Here is a 17,886-nt window from a genome sequence, read left to right as displayed (position 1 = left end):
TCCTATTGGATTTAATTAATGTTTAAATGATTTTTGGTAGACTTTAGGTATGAAGATCTAAATTATGAAAAGACCCAGGGACCCAAGCATTCTGAATGTCAGGTCCCATACCCATGTAATACTTTCTATTTTATATTCTCAACACTATTAAAGGGACATTGCTTTGGCATTAGTGTTCACTTCCAATACAAACACCTGATGTGCCTAAACCACTGCAATTGCCAACAGTAATCCAGGTTAGTAAATTAGCCTGCTGCCCCAATACTACACAGTGTGTAAGGCACTTGACAAAAAGGTTACCAGACACTTCGAAGAAATATATGTTAAAAGGGCTGCAGCCTTTAAGATGGATTTTTTTTTAGGTGTCCCTGATGTTTTACATGTTCTGGTAACCTTGACTTCTACGCTTTTGTATTTTCTGAAGTACTTTCTGTTTATGCTTTACACTTGATAAGTTATGGCAGTTTTGTGTTGTCATTATGTATTCCTGTGTACAGAGTTCAGCACCGTTTTACCTGTAATTGCAGTTTAACCTGTAAATGAGCAAAAATGGCACATTTATACATTTAATAGTGCTGTATATGTATATACAGACACACACACACACACACACGACAGTAGGCACCGTATTGGAAAAAAATTATATTTTGGAAGAACGCACTACAGAAGGTGACAGAATTCCAAAATCAAATTACATGAAAATATACATCGCAATTTTTTCTTTGTACATTAGGTGAGGAAAAACTGCAACAGGACGATAAAAAGGTAAAAGAAGGATGAAAATAACGTAAGGAGGCGAGCAAAAAAAGTTTGATACAGAAGGTTAAAAAGAGACTGGAACAGAATTATGTCAAATCCTGAAGATACTTTGAGAAACCAATACCTATGCATGCTTTCCTTTTTCAGTTTCAATACCAGGCAGCCAAGAAGAGGATTGTACAGGAAATGCAATCACTAAAGTATGCTGGTCAGTTCATTAAAGCAGCAGGGTTTTGGGTGCTCTTGGTAGCAAGTAAGCCATTGCTACAGCCAGGCTGAGCAGCACACAGGTTTAGACATATCCACCTTTGGGAGTCAAGTTTCACACATGACCTGAGGATTTTGAGGACTTGTTAGAGGGTGCAATAAGGCACTTCAGGAGTTTAATTACCAGAGCTTCTTCCCCTTAGGGGTTATATGTGGCTGATCACTTAAAAGGTAACCAAATTCCTGCAGTGACCAAAGAAAATAGAAAGTGAAGACATTATGCCACCTATACGTATATATGTGATCAGACACTCAATTTCTTTTTATAGTACTTTGTTCACTATGCAGTGTTAACAAGTTGTTTTATTGTAATTGCATATCCCACCTGTGATTAAACCCCAAAAGACAAGGGTGACAGGCTCCTCAAACAGAATTTCTAAAACCTCCTGGAGCTAAATAAAAAAGACAGACAAATCAATGCAGTATTGCCCACTGACACAACAATGTGGCCTTTTCTGCATAGAGAGGACAGTGGCCAATGCGAGACCAGAAGGAAGATTCAAAAGATTCCAAGAGCTCTTGTCAGGAAAAGGACACTAGAAGCAATAAATTTAACGGATTCCAATCTCATATTTGTTTTTTTACAGACCAATCAGATCTGCTGGAGAGAAGACAGGAAAATTTAAACTGCAAAACACTCCCTTTCTTCCCTCCTTCATATTTTATCTTCCCTATTTGCATTCCCACCACTTTTTACATAAGTCTTACCCTAAACAACAAGAAATCATTATTTGGTACAATGTGTATTTATGGATGTACATGAACAGTATATATATTATCCGGATCATGTTGTGCTATGTACAGGTCTGTACAATTCTTCCTGAAGTTTAAAGCAGTTCATTAGATTTTGAAATGCGAGATCACCTTTAAGTTGGCACTTGTTAGGCTCTTGTCAGCATTGATAACTGGCATGTTTTATTGCAACCCAGTGCCAGCCAGTGTTTGCCAACTTATTACAACAAAAAGTCCAGCAAAAGGTGGGTAGAGTGCAGGAAAAACAGTGCCTTGTTTCTCAAATGGAGACCTAAAAAAGAAAAAAAGTAAATATCAGTAAAGGACAAACAAGGAGAGAGTAGATAAACCCACATCCCCCATTTAAGCGAAACAAAGTGCCAAACAACCTGTATGAGTTAGAGACAATTAAGCAAACTTATATCTTTCCAAAATAAAATGCCAATGGCAAACCCCTTTCACCTGAAATAGTGGGGGCATGAATCCTAGCAGCAAACCTGTGGTCCTAGTCAAAGAACACAGGTTAGGAATCCTATAAATAAGTAAATTTTATCAGTAGCCAATGTCCTTGACTATATTTTTGATGTGTGGAAAGAAACAAGAGCACCCAGACATGGAGAGAACACAAATTTCCTAGAGTGCCCAAGCTGGAATAGAACTACTCAACTGAGCCGTTGTGCTGCCCCATTTTTACATTAAGGGACAAATAATGTCATAAAGTGAAAATATTTGTTCTTACATCCAAAGATTCTATATGTTGATCCAGAACCTAAAAAAACTATTCTTGGCAACAAATGTCCTGTTTTATATGAGGTTTTTAGTCTACAGCTCTGTAAAGAGACTTGGATTGCATTGGACTTCTGTTTTTTCCTGTGTAAGAACAAAACCACTCTAATCTATAGAGCTTATTTATTGTGTAAACCTGCATCAGTAAGCCCTAGTTCAACTTGAATGCCCCCAATGGCTTAATATAATATAGTATAGTTAATATAGTAGTGTTTCTGAAGCAAACATTTATGGCAATAGAACACATTTAATTACTATAAACACAAATGTTTCAGTGTTGCCATTCCTTAAAGGGATACGGTCATGATTTTTATAGCATACTTTTTATTTCTAAAATTGCACAGTTTACATAGCAAATTATTCACTACACCATTTAAAATGTTATTCTTGAACCAACAAACGTATTTTTATAGCTGCAATATTGGTGTGTAGGCAGCCATCTCAGTGCATTGTGCCTGAGTCTGAGCTTTCAGAAAGAGCCAGCACTACACATTAGAAAGGTTATCTGAAAGCCGATTGTTTCTCCTACGCAGTGTAACTGGAGGAGTCCGAAGACTGACTTGGGATTTCTTACTATTGAGTGCTATTCTGATATCTACTGGGAGCTGCTATCTTGCTACATTCCCACTGTTCTGCTGGGAGGGGGGTTGATATCACTCCAACTATCAGCTCAGCGGTAAAGTGTGACTGATGTTTATCAGAGCACAAGTCACATGGCTGCAGCACCCTTGGAAATGAAGAATATGGCTAGCCCCAAGTGAAATTTCCAAATTAAATATATATATAAAAAAAAAAAAACTGTTTTTGAAAGACTGATTTCAATGCAGGATTCTGCTGGAGAAGCTCTACTAACTGATGCATTTTGAAAAAAACATGTTTCCCATGACAGTATCCCTTTAAAGACCATCCTTGATAACTTGCAATATACAAAAGCTTATTAAAAACTTTCAACAGGATTAAGCTGTCACCAGTCTAAATGTGCATTAGACATTACAACAAATTGAATGTATGGACTTATTTACAGGAATTGGTATATTCACAGAAACTTACCCTGAAATTGTGAAGCTACTAGCTGCTGGTTAAATGTCACTCGAAAGCTGTTTCTTGGCTTTTTCTTACACAGCGGGCAACTTTTCTTTTAAATTCACCGTTACGGTCTTCTCTCCACTCTTTCTGTACATGCACAATACAATGCATTTAGTTAAATGCCGAGTTGTACAACACCATATTCCTTACACAATCAGATTATCTTTTGCATCCAAGCCAGAGACCAGATCTTAACATTATGCATGTAAAATACTTATATAAATAAATGAAAAGTAAGGCTTTTTTTGTTGGAAGGGAGAAAAATCCCAAACGTTACCCGACTTAAGTGGTCTACCTAAAAGCTGCCTACAACAATTAAGTTTCTTTATAGGACCGTTTCAGTATTGCTTTAATACCAACCCTCCCCCAAAATCACACTTTTTTTTTTTGACGGTCAGCTCCTATAAAAGGCTACTCTGTGCTCCCTATGCCCAGATCATGTATCAGAGATAACAGTCTATCATCTGATGCAACAAGGGATAGAATATAAAGTTTCAATTACATTTTTCATTTAATGATAGTTCTTCATTGGATACCTGGTATTGTAAAACAACATCTCAAGTGCAGCACTTTATACTTTTCTGTGTCATTTGGAAAGATACTGCAAGTGGACTGTGCACTCAGCTGAAAGTACTGCAGTGCACTTAAGAACTTCTTTCCACATTACCTATAAGGGTTTGATGTATCTGCACTGTTTGGCAGTATTTTGCACTGATACCTAGTCATTGCAATCCTACAATAGGACTGCCAAAACAACCCTGAAATATATTGGCGGAATGGTAGATTTGCAAGATTGCCAGGGCCTATTTTGGATCCCAGTCCAGACCCCATTGCTGATTACATCATGTGGGGCCTGGGAACAGTGAGAAATAATATATCAATTTAACTTCTTAGTAATTCTTTGATGATGCCCCTGCCTCATGGGTGCAACCTTGGTGGTTCAGTGGTTGGGGAGTAGGGGAGAATGTATGTGGATTATATAAGGAGCTGTAGCTGCACTGTATTACTCTGCTGAAAGACAACTCTGCACATAAGCAATACGGGCAGATATTTCTGCATCAGTGTAAATCCCCAGTAATATGTAATTTCCAGTGGGTGGCAAACAGTGCAGCAGCACCACCAGCAGACAGGAAAATGGCACTAGCCATTTTGCAGATCAGTGGGAAAAAACAAAAAAAAAAAAAACACCCCACTAACTACACCAACATTGTACAGTTATCCAATGTCACCTGATTTTAAGGATCAGGATTCTGTACATCCCTAACAATTTGTTTCATGTCATGCAAGGAGTTGGTCTTTACACGTTTCAAATTTAGAGACCAGCTACAATTCCACAATTTTGTTTAAAAGCTTAAATAAGATTTGTTTATTCATTTGTGCCCCGTTCCATAACGCATTATGCATAATTGATTTGATGGCTTGGAATCAGATCCATTAAAAATGGATATCAATTGCTCTCATACAGTTGTCTAACCTTACTAAACAAATGATCAGTTCTGAGCTAAGGCAAAGAGGACGTTCTGAACATGAGGCAACTGTAATGCATCAGGGATTGCACTTTTGAACAAAAGCAATTTTAGGAACAAATCTAATTTATGGGTTAACTATGTTTAACCAGTGCTCCTCTGGTTTCTCAGCCATTGCTCGCTCTCAATATAACCCATAAAAATCACAACACAGCATGTATCAGTCCTATAAGCAACAACCCAAATTAAAGTTTTATACATTGATCCAGAGAGCCCCTTTGTAGAAAATAAATTTACATATAAGAAAGTATATAAGAATGTACCGCTGCATCCACATTTGCTGGAGAGTCTCCATTAGGGTCTGCTAGCATAGAAATTACACTGATCATTATGGTTTCCACTGTATGGATAGGTAGCCAGCGCTCCTCAGGTTTCTCGTAGCCATATTTGTCTTCTCCGGGTTCGTGAAGAATGGAAATACATACATCACCATTCTTATCAACTAGAAGAAGCAAAAAGTAAAACATGTAGCTATTTATAAACATACCATTTAAGTAAGATAACTATGATAGGACTTTGGTCTTTTATTTTTTAGGGGACAAACGCAGTTAACCTCTCAATGCAGACCAGCAGTTTGTTCCATTAAAATAGCAGCAGTCAAGGTTATTTCGGCATGAAATTCACAAAACATATTAAAGTCAAGGGGTGTTTTTATTATTGTTTTTTGCAACCACTGGAGTGTATGGGCATTTTTTTGTGGTGAAACCTGGCAAAATTCACTCATCTCTAGTGATGAGCGAATCTGTCCCGTTTCACCTCGCCTAAAAATTCGCGAAACGACAGCAAAATTCGTGTTTGACGCCCACACCCATTTTGCCACAACCTTTTTTTGACGTGACTGCGCCCTTTTTGACACGCCTATTATGACGCAACCGTGACTTTTTTTTTGACGCACGAAAAGTTTCGCGAAACAATTCACCAATGGCAAAATGCGGAAATTCACTGCAAATCTATGCCTGCCGAAAAATTTGCTTGTCACCACTTATCTCTACTGCTTATTCTTAGTTTATATTGCACAATTAAACAGAACAGATTTATTGTACGAGATTGCTTATCTGGTAACTTGTTACCCAGAAAGCTCAGAATTAGAGGAAAGCCATCTACCACAAAGTCCATTTTAAGCAAATAAACCTAATTTTAAAAAATATATTTTATTTTATATTTATTTTCTGTAATGAAACTTATACTTGATCATAACTAATCTGCATGAATCCATGTTGAAATGCTAAATCAAAATGATGATGCATCCGAGTTCATTAAGACTTAATTTTAATTCATTAAATTAAAAAAAAGTTAAAAAATGAAATCATACTGGGGAGAAAAGACATTTTAAAAAACACTTGAAGGACTCACAGTCCATTCAACATACTGTAAGTGTGCAAAACTCATCAATAAACACGGAGGCTGCGGATTTGCATGACTGCAAAAGCTCATATATACTTAATGTTGCATTCTCTCTCAGATACCAGTCTTTCACACCACTGCCTGGGTTGCTAGGTTAAACTGGACCCTAGCAACCAGATAGCTGCTATATACAACATGCTCATTTATTTTAGCTTTTATTACACAAACATTAATATTGTGATACACAGCAGCATATTTTTCCAGAGAGTAGTGAGTCAGTGGCTGGCTATAAAAGCAAATGCGTTAAGTTACATAAAGATGGATTGTGTTTATAGGCACTTGTGTCTTTTAACTGAATTTTTTTCCAACATTACGATTGCCTTACTAATCATCATTTAGAATTTCACGCAATAACAATCATTAACAACTTACCATTTGGGTGCCATATTTCTGTGATAAATTTCATCTTAGGTGGCCGGAGAGGATAATCCCTTGGAAAGGTGAGATGAGCCTTGAAAACACCACCCTCACTGAAAAGGAAAGAAACCATACTGTGTGTTTTTGTTTTTTATGTGCAAGGGTCTCAGCTAACAAGTCTTCACAGCTATTAATGTCCAAACAAAATGATTCATTGCGCATTGAAAATATTGCACTATTTTTTGTGCCAAGGTGTGCGTGTGTGCAAGTATGCTGCCCCTTTAATGCAACTATGTATGGCAAAAACCAAACTCTTCCACTTTGTGTACATTGACTTTTAGATAGATGAGGCCATGGGACAGAAAATAAGCATTCAAACCTCACCAGAAAAGCCTTCATGTTGCACCCCTACAAAAAACATTAAAGAGGTTGTTCACCTTTGAGTTAACATTTAATATGATGTAGAGAGGGCTATTCTGATACAGGTATAGGACCCATTATCCAGAATGCTCAGGACCAAGGGTATTCCGGATAAGGGGTCTTTCTGTAATTTGGATCTCCATACCTTAAGTCTACCAAAAAATCAATAAATCATTAATTAAACCCAATAGAATTGTTTTGCATCCAATAAGGATTACTTATTTCTTAGTTGGGATCAATTACAAGGTACTGTTTTATTATTACAGAGAAAACGGAAATCCGTTTTAAAATTCTGAATTATTTGATTAAAATGGAATCTATGGGAGACGGGCTTTCCGTAATTTGGAGCTTTCTGGATAATGGGTTTCCAGATAAGGGATCCCATACCTGTACAATCTGCAATTGGTCTTTATCTTTTATTATTTGTAGTTTTACTTACTATAATGTATCAGGTGGGCCAATTATTAGAACTTCCCATCGGTATAAGTCATTGTCATCTATTAAGCCTGCTGAAAAACCTTCTACTGGATTCTTATTTAGCTCTGCAAAGATAAAAAAAAAAAAAGGCTCACAATAAAGATAATCAGCTATCCCAGCATCTAAACAATTGTAATTAAATTTAAAATACAGATTTAAGCAAAATTATTTATGTTAAACAAAAATACCATTAACAAATATAGTTCTAGTAACTCATCTAATCTTGTTGCTAAATTTACACTAGTGCAGTTTCCATTTTCAACCAGGATTTTAGTTTTTAATTTTCACACCTGTACTGACTGTAGACTGATCATAAGTAACTGCGGAATGGCAGCTACTGGTCCATGTTATACAGCAACAATGTCACCAAGACAAGAACAGGACAATTTTCTTACATTTTCATCCAACAGATATCTGCAGTTACTAAAATCTTCTACACTTACAACAGAACACGTACCACTGACCTAATGGACCTATCATGACCAGCAACCGCTCAGTGCACATGCCTCCCTTTCTCATGGCAAAAACTATAGACAGCTTATGCACACATTGGAAACCGAGTGAAAAAGAAAACTGTCAAATAGCAAATGAAATCATGATGGGAGTGCAATGGGAATGGTTTAAATTCAGGTAACACCTGGAAAATTCAAGGGAAGTTTACATCTTTGGATAGCAAAGCTATGCTTAAAGCTGGCCATACACGCACCGATAATATCGTACGAAACCTCGTTACGTACGATATTCGGTGCGTGTATGGCATGACGGTGAGTCGACCGATATCGCAGGAAGCTGCTGAAATCAGTCGACTCGCCGATCGGCCAGGTTAGAAAATTTTGATCGGGCGCCATAGAAGGCGCCTGACCAAAATCTGCCGTCAGGGCTGAATCGGCAGAAGGAGGTAGAAATCCTATTGTTTCTACCTCCTTATCTGCTGTTTCAGCCCTGAACGGTGTGTGGCGGATCTGACTATGTTTCGTGCGACCAACATCGTCAGATCGCCACGTGTGTGGCCACCTTAAGAAGAGCAAGAAGTTTACATTCCCTTCAAATATTAACCTAACTGAGACACCCCTGGCACTTATCTCTCAAGGTGCTAAATGCCCTTAGGACAATGGCAAACAGAGCACACTGAAACAAAATGTGACTGGGCAATAAATTATCAGTGATATCAGTGCAAGTGTGGTAGCCCTATTTCAGAGATTTCAGCTGGACTTAAAGAGAAACTATTGTGAAAATGAAAACTTCATCACAAATATGAATTTATTTACTACTCCATTCTCAATTTGTCTCTTCATGCAGTAGTCACAATGAGATGGTTATTAACAGGTAGGTCTAATACATCATAAGGGGTCTTTCTTTACTAGCAGATGTATTAGAGCAAATTACTGACTGCAGCACAAAGTCTAACAAATAACTTACCCGGCATAAAATCCTGCATATAGAAAGATAGTCTTCCTGGTTATTTTGAAAGAGTGAGCTCTAATACATCTTCTGAGCAGAGGGAGCACCCCAAAGGATGTATTAGACCTAACTCTCAATCAAAATCTGACTCCAGGGTGAAGAGGAGTAAGACTAAGAAGGATTAGAGAAGAATACATTTAAAATAAAAGTACATAATATAATTGATTATATTTAAAGTTTATTTCAGCAAGATGAAGCCTATATTTAAATTTTCATAATAGCTCCCCTTTAAGGTTACAAAGAAAATGATCCTTGGCGTATGCTACAATTCACAGTGTTAGGGAGAATAATGAAGCCCAGCAATTTTACAAATGGAAAAGCCTTTATAACCAGGTCATGTTTTTATGGGTGACTTCAATTATGCAGGCATTGCCTGGAGTAATAAAGAGTAATAGCAAAGTCAGGAAAAGCTAGCAGGTTTGTAAATATGCTTTTGTTTCATGTAGTTCAGGAAACTACCTGGATCTGGTAATAACTAATAATAATTAACCTCTAGCATTTCTGAGGGCGAGTCTTTAGAATTAATAATCATATCATGGTCTCCTTTAAGATTAAGATGCAAAGAGATAACCTAGATACTAAAACTTTAAACATGCAAACTGGCAGTATAAGGGCATCTCTGCAACAACTGGGAAAAGCTTTCCACGGGGTTAAACACAGAAGAGAAAAAATAATGGTTTTAAAATGCTGCTTAATATACATGTCAGGATAATAGTCTTGTAAGCAAGGAACATTGTCACCCTTATAGTTTGATAGAAGTTGGTAGGAAAAAATATGCTGAAACTTAGTAGGTACAAAGAGGCAAATAAACAGACAAGCTATAATAGAGAATTAAAACGTATTGTAGAGTCCAATGAATCAGACATTGTAAAATATGCAAATAAAAAAAAAAATAAAGCAAGAAAGTGCAGGACCCTTAGTATCAGAGTGAGGTCCATTTGGTTAATCAGTGAAGTGAAAAAGCAGAAATTCTCAACTGTTAGGCCTATTTACCATGGAGAGATTTAGTCACCTGTGATAGACCTATAATGAATCACTGGTGGAAAGGTCGACGCACCGCTTTGCTTTCTGTAGAAGAAAACTTTGCAACTTCTGAAAACCGCAGCGGTGGAAAAGCATTTTGGAAAGACTAGTTGTCCAAGGTAGCAGAGATCTAACACAGGTGACACTCTCTCCATGGGACATCAGCCTTTTTTTCCCCCTGTCTATGCAGTGAAGGAACCAGATAATGAAGGCTCTTTTTAATAGACCCAAGACTAATAACATAAGTATTGATGCATGGGTGTTTGCCCAGGCACAATAACCCATAGCATCCAATAAAATGTTTGCTTTTAAACAGGTGCCCATGTGACTTTACAGCTCTCACAACATAAAAAAAAATCCTTTTTAGGTTTTAGGGTAAAGTTGTGGAATTCTTTCCCTAAAGCAGTTGCACAGGCAACAGCATAAACAGTTTTAAGAGGAAGCTGAATGTTTTCGGTAAGTGAGATTTAACAAAATTAATGAAACTTAATGAAATTAACTTTTGATGCATGTTGATCCAAGGATTGGTCAGACTGCTCATTAAAAGGAAAAGAGCTTGTTCCATGCCAGGAGAATACTTACTCTGCACTGGAAAGACAGGATATCCCCAAAATCTCAAGAATGAAAAAGGCAGAGGACGAAACTGCAGCCCTAGAACGGACTATACTGGACAAAAGAGGGAAAATACTTACCTATATGCAAATCTGGCATCACTGGACAGACTGCCTCGGAATCCCAGTCCCCTTTTCCCCAGGTGACCCCCCACTGACGACAACTGCCCCTCAGTAAAATTCCCAAGGCTCTCAACTATACAGGACTGCTCAGGGTCTGGACTCTCATTACTACCGACATTCATTTTATACCAATGCTGTTTTGTTTGTCTTGTTGTTCAATGATATTATTTGGTTAAAAAAAAAAAAAAAAAAGGAGAATGGCTAAATTAGGTCACACAAGTATTTTTTTTTTTTTCAATCACATCCACTATGTGATCCCTATACAAAAATGACGTGCCCTTTTAACATGGTTATATGTAGAGCACCTCTCCACAACTTTGGACATTGGCGTTAAAAAGCAATTCAACAGGCATATGAGCAGTCATCGATCTTATCCTCCCTTTCTTTAATTTGTGTGGGAGAACATAACTCATTCTATGCAGGATGCAGAAGTTCAGAGTTTACTTTGTTTAAATCATCACTGAAAGGCTTCTCCCATTCCTGGGCACTCTGCCAGTGTCAGAATCAGAACCCCTTGGTATGGAGGAACAGCTTTTCAACAATTTAAAGCAAAATAACAGAGGAACTCCTGCTGCCTGCCTGGTATTTATGTCATTTCAAGAAAAATCCTCCTACCAAAAAAGCACTTCAGTGCTTTAAAGGCAGAAGGGATACCTCAAAATAAGGAGAAGTACTTTAAGCTCTTTTTGTTATATGGGAAGAGGTGGCATAGTTGAATAGATTATACAGGTCCTTCTCAAAAAATTAGAATATTGTGATTAAGTTCATTATTTTCTGTAATGGACTGATAAACATTAGACTTTCATATATTTTAGATTCATTACACACAACTGAAATAGTTCAAGCCTTTAAATGTTTTAATATTGATGATTTTGGCATACAGCTCATGAAAACCCAAAATTCCTATCTCAAAAAATTAGCATATCATGAAAAGGTTCTCTAAACGAGATATTAACCTAATCATCTGAATCAACCAATTAACTCTAAACACCTGCAAAAGATTCCTGAGGCTTTTAAAAACTCCCAGCCTGGTTCATTACTCAAAACCGCAATCATGTGTAAGACTGCCGACCTGACTGCTGTCCAGAAGGCCATGATTGACACCCTCAAGCAAGAGGGTAAGACACAGAAAGAAATTTCTGAACGAATAGGCTGTTCCCAGAGTGCTGTATCAAGGCACCTCAGTGGGAAGTCTATGGGAAGGAAAAAGTGGCAGAAAACGCTGCACAACGAGAAGAGGTGACCGGACCCTGAGGAAGATTTTGGAGAAGGACCGATTCCAGACCTTGGGGGACCTGCGGAACCAGTGGACTGAGTCTGGAGTAGAAACATCCAGAGCCACCGTGTACAGGCGTGTGCAGGAAATGGGCTACAGGTGCCGCATTCCCCAGGTCAAGCCATTTTTGAACCAGAAACAGCGGCTGAAGCGCCTGACCTGGGCTACAGAGAAGCAGCACTGGACTGTTGCTCAGTGGTCCAAAGTACTTTTTTCGGATGAAAGCAACTTTTGCATGTCATTCGGAAATCAAGGTGCCAGAGTCTGGAGGAAGACTGGGGAGAGGGAAAATTGCTAAAATGCCTGAAGTCCAGTGTCAAGTACCCACAGTCAGTGATGGTCTGGGGTGCCATGTCAGCTGCTGGTGTTGGTCCACTGTGTTTTACCAAGGGCAGGGTCAATGCAGCTAGTTATCAGGAGATTTTGGAGCACTTCATCTCCATAAAGCTTTTCAGCAGATTGAAGCATGAGGATTTCATTTTTCAGCACGACCTGACACCTGCTCACAGTGCCAAAACCACTGGTAAATGGTTTACTGACCATGGTATTACTGTGCTCAATTGGCCTGCCAACTCTCCTGACCTGAACCCCATAGAGAATCTGTGGGATATTGTGAAGAGGAAGTTGAGAGACGCAAGACCCAACACTCTGGATGAGCTTAAGGCCGCTATCGAAGCATCCTGGGCCTCCATAACACCTGAGCAGTGCCACAGGCTGATTGCCTCCATGCCACGCCGCATTGAAGCAGTCATTTCTGCAAAAGGATTCCCGACCAAGTATTAAGTGCATAACTGAACATAATTATTTGAAGGTTGACTTTTTTTTTGTTTAAAAACACTTTTCTTTTATTGGTCGGATGAAATATGCTAATTTTTTGAGATCGGAGTTTTGGGTTTTCATGAGCTGTATGCCAAAGTCATCAATATTAAAACACTAAAAGGCTTGAACTACTTCAGTTGTGTGTGATGAATCTAAAATATATGAAGGTCTAATGTTTATCAGTACATTACAGAAAATAATGAACTTTAACACAATGTGCTAATTTTTGAGAAGGACCTGTATATGGAGAGTTCTAATAAACCTAAATAAGAGCTACCAACAGATGAAGCGACACACTAAAACTTTAAAATTACTTACAAAATCGGAACAGCAAAAATAAAAAATTGTTACCTGTCTGTCAGACCAGTGCTGCCCAACTTATTACATGTAGCGGTCCAATTATTTCTCATACAGAATGTTTGAGAGCCAGATTATAATAGAATCATGTCATGTAATGACATCGATGGAGTCCCTGAGCAGACTGGGGGGCCATAAAAATCCTTTGGAGGGCCACATCTGGCCCACAGGCCTCCAGCTGGACAGCTTTCTGTTAGACAATTGTATAAATGTCGAGTAAAAAAAAAAAAAAGGTAAATAACACTGAACAATGTAGGTCTCTAAAATATATCTAAAATGGTGGCTTATGTAAAAGTGCAATATTTATCAGGTTACCAACTGTTACAAAACTTCTACTGGAAAACTGAGGGTGTTGTCTAGCTAAAAGTAACCTCCAAACACACCTGCTTCGACCTTTTAACTGGCCATGGCTAATAGCCTATTTAACTTTAATTAACTGTTTATTTTTAGTGTTAATGCAGACTACTACTCCCTGATTAAATGACAGACACACCAGTAACCATCTTTCAAGGTCTTTTAAAATTTCCTTTTAACTTTGCCTTTTGTTCTCACTATGTGCACTGTAGTTTAATTCTATTAAAATTAATTTGACATTTAAAATGTAACTTCTATGTAGTACTGGATAGGGATGCAATGAATCTACTTTTTTGGATTCGCCCGAACCCCCGAATCCTTCGTAAAATATTCGGCCCAATACTGAACTGAATCCTAATTAGTATATGCTAATTAGGTTTTGGAAGGGTTAATGTTGAAAATTCTGGAAAAATATTCAACTTCCGTGTTTATGTGACAAAGTCATACGATTTTTAGGGTTCGGATTCGGTTCGGCCAGGACCATGAATTCGGCCGAATCCAAATCCTCGGCTACTATGAATAGTTAAACAGGTTTGAGATAAGGTGGAGGTCTGTGGAATTAGTTATGAATTAGGTAAAGTGGTGGGCTTCTGGAAATAAGTAGAAAACATTAATAAAAAAATATATTCGGTCACACATCCTATTTGACACTCATTGTTAGCAGCAACCCTGTCCTAATGTATGTACAAGATTCTACCTAGTCCAAACAAGACCAGTAAGCAGTGTTACAAAACGGTCTCCTCCTTGCTCCTTAGTCATTAAAGGAGAAGGAAAGGTAAAAACTAAGTAAGCTTTATCAGAAAGGTAAATACAGCCATAAGCACTCACAGAAAAGCCAAGTCCTCTATCAAAAGAAACACAGAATTTCTTGTCTTTTGTGTAAACATGTACTTCGGTATCAGACTTCCTCTCAGAAAAATCCTTAATTCCAGGGGCCAGAATCTCCTCTCTCCACCTATCAGAATGTGTGATCTATGCTACCAGCAGCACAGAATCTATTGAGACCAAGCTAAAATGGCAGCTGCTATCTTTAACAGAGGGAGCTTCTAGGACTCTTTACTCAGGTAAGGTAAAGCTTTATGTATAATAAATAGTGTGTTTTAGGTGGTACTTATGTGGCTAATCTATTGGCAGTAAAATGTCAAAAGTCCATGTTACTAGCTGGAGAGCTGAAGATAGAAAAATATAATTGTGTTCAGATATACAGTACTACAATGTAACACCTGGGTTTTATTAAACTGTATCTGGAAGCACATAGGTCAGATCTCCTTTTAACAATATACATGTTAGATTCCAATCTTTACTGCATACAAAAGTCATAAATTGTTAATATAATAAGCATTGTACGCTTTCCTGTGTTCCTAATGGTTACTTAATGTGGCCATACACGCAACGATCCGCTCGCCAGGCGAGGTCGCCGAGCGAGCGGATGTTCTCCCGATATCCCAACCTATGGGTGAATTATAATGACTGTTAAGGGCACAGTCGGTTTGGGGACCGCATCAACGAGCCGATGCGGTCCCCGATCCGACTATCTTTTAACCTGCCAGATTGATATCTGGGCAATTTCAGGCCAGACATTGGTCGGGCAGGCCAGTCGTTCCTGCCCCCTACATGGGCCTACAAGCTGCCGAATCAGTAAGGGACACGTGTATGGCCACCTTTAGATGTATCTTACTATATAAATTTGTTTTGGAGTCTAACAGCCAATGAGGGAGCTGAAAATATATACTTCAGCTGTAAAGAGACAAGAATAAAAAAAAACAGTTATTGCAATAGATAAAGTAATTGTAGATGTAGTTTTACATCTTAAGAACTAAAGGGCCTTCTGTAAAATGCCTTGTGCACAATTTAGCCGAGTGTTATCCCTTTATACCACTCGGCACGCTGCAAAATGTGACATCACAAGTCGTGCACCAGAAGCTCAGCGGCAAGTGGTTTAACCTACATTTTAACTTTAGTAATATGTTTTTTCCCACATAACTATGAGAGGGGTTGGTTTATACACAGCATATCTCTATATAGGATAGTTTGGCAAGTGGATCTTGTCCTAATTTAGCCACCAACCAAATTGGGCTAATCTGATTATTGGCCTTCTAGGCCTATGTTAACCCAATGTGATCACAAACCTGCACGATAAATATCTGGCTGATTTTAAGACAGATATTGCTTAGGCAGGCCAATTATTGAGAGCCCAAGGGACACTAAGCTACTGACTGCTTTCAACATTTGGGTGTTGCCAGCTTAACTCTACTGAGGGTAGAGTTACCATAAAAGATACTATAAAGGGGTGGTTCACCTTTACATTAACTATTAGTACATTATATATTCTTCCATTTGTAGTAACTTTGTAATTGGTCTTTATAGTTTTGGAATTATTTGCCTTCCACTTCTACATCTTTCCAGCTTTCAAATGCAATAGCCAGCTTTCCAGAATTGCCCAATAGGATTTTTTTTTTATATTTCAACCAACAGGGAGAAAGCATTTTCAGAATGCTAATTTGCTCATCCTGAAAAAGGTGTATCTAGATGTACAGGTAAACCACCAAGTTTTAAAAGAGGAATTCTGTGTATGCTGTTGTCATAACCCGCATGTGTGCACATTAACATATGGGTCATGTCAATGTTCACTGTAGGTAAAATTTTGAAATAGCCAGTTTTGCTCTTTAGTAAGTAAGGATAAAAATATAGCTGACCTATAGTTAAAGGGTGACTCATTAAAAATGGTTTCCCCACAGGAGGTGCTAGGCTAACAGAGCCAAACTCTGAATGGAGTATTTTACAAAGGAAAGTCCATTTGCAGAATGATTGGACAAGTCTCCCGACACTAAACCACAGAGATGTGCAAAACAAGCAAGCTGGGGCCGATTGGGCATTTGTATCTGTCCCAAAATAGCAACCCATACCAGAACATGGGCCACAGAGCTCAATGGAGGTTTTTTCTTAAAGAAAAAAAAAAGAAAAAAAAATTCTTCCGCCCAGAGTGTGCACTAAGACTGTAACCTGTTCGGTTTTGGCCCAGTCCATCTGGTTTTCGGAAGGGCTGCCCAGGTCAAAACTGCCTGCCTGGTTCTGCTTATTTGGAAAATTGAGTGATCGAACAGTCAATTTATTACTGTCCTCCTGTTATAGCCCCCTGCCAGGTGATATCACAGCCCTGTCCCCATGATGTCACTGTCCTGTCCTGTGACCACCACCCACACTGCTTTCAGCAGGGGGAAAGGTGGCAACCCTGGTGTGGGCTCTTTTTAAAGGTGATAGGAGTCCCTTTAATGCTTTATGAAGTTTCATCAATGCCTCCTCTACCTAAAAGTTCTGGTGTCCATGTGGACCACTTTACAAAAGCCAGCCAATGTGCAGTCACCTACACATCTGATAGAACTAAAGCAGTTTAAAATCCTCTATTTTAATAAACTGTATTTTGTACACATTTGGGGTGAGAAGACCCCTTAAACCCTGAACGAGAGAACTGCAAAAAGCACAGAAGAGTCACTGTTTTCTGTACGTCTCTTTCTTGTTTGTGCAGGCACTTTATTGAACAGCTCACAACAATTAAACATGACTAAGCAGAAAAACCCTCTGGCTAAATTCAGAAGTTATGAGCGGTATCTACACCTTCCAAGTTTGAGTTTAGTCACCAACTAACATTTGACTTCATGGAAATACAAGCACATAGATTTCATGCACGCCTGGAAAAAAAAATATTCAGGAAAAGGCTGTGCCTTTACTTAGCAAATTAATAAACCTACATACCTGCATTCATTAAGGCCACTCAACCACTTGCTTTCTTACAGAAAAACCAACAATATGTGATTAAATAGGTCTTTAAACTTGATTTATACACCAGGAGCACAAATTAGATTTTTATATATGTCTTAGTACTGTTTTATTATTACAGAGACTAGTACTGTTTTATTATTTTTAAAAATTAGAATTGCTTATAACAGTCTATAGAAGATGGCCTTCCCTTCCTTCTCATCCTTCTACAAAACCCTTTAGAGTCTTCCTACAATAAGGGTGTAACCTAACAAGGTAGTTTGGTCTGACA

At 38.3% G+C, this 17,886-nt stretch overlaps 1 protein-coding gene across 1 annotated transcript in view; it reads right to left on the bottom strand.

The window, feature by feature from the left end:
- Nucleotides 1–627: 627 nt before the first annotated feature.
- Nucleotides 628–17,886, bottom strand: part of ube2g1 (ubiquitin conjugating enzyme E2 G1) — a 32,467-nt gene continuing 15,208 nt past the window's right edge. Inside the window, 5 exon segments of the mRNA NM_203720.1 lie at nt 628–2,050; nt 3,595–3,717; nt 5,420–5,598; nt 6,933–7,030; nt 7,777–7,879. Coding sequence (NP_989051.1) covers nt 3,631–3,717; nt 5,420–5,598; nt 6,933–7,030; nt 7,777–7,879 — 467 coding nt within the window. The 3' untranslated portion in view covers nt 628–2,050; nt 3,595–3,630.

This window comes from Xenopus tropicalis, chromosome 2 (genome assembly GCF_000004195.4).
Source record: "Xenopus tropicalis strain Nigerian chromosome 2, UCB_Xtro_10.0, whole genome shotgun sequence".
Lineage (NCBI taxonomy): Eukaryota > Metazoa > Chordata > Amphibia > Anura > Pipidae > Xenopus > Xenopus tropicalis.
The sequence above is the reverse complement of the archived record's forward strand: the minus strand, read 5'-3'. Positions and strand labels throughout refer to the sequence as shown.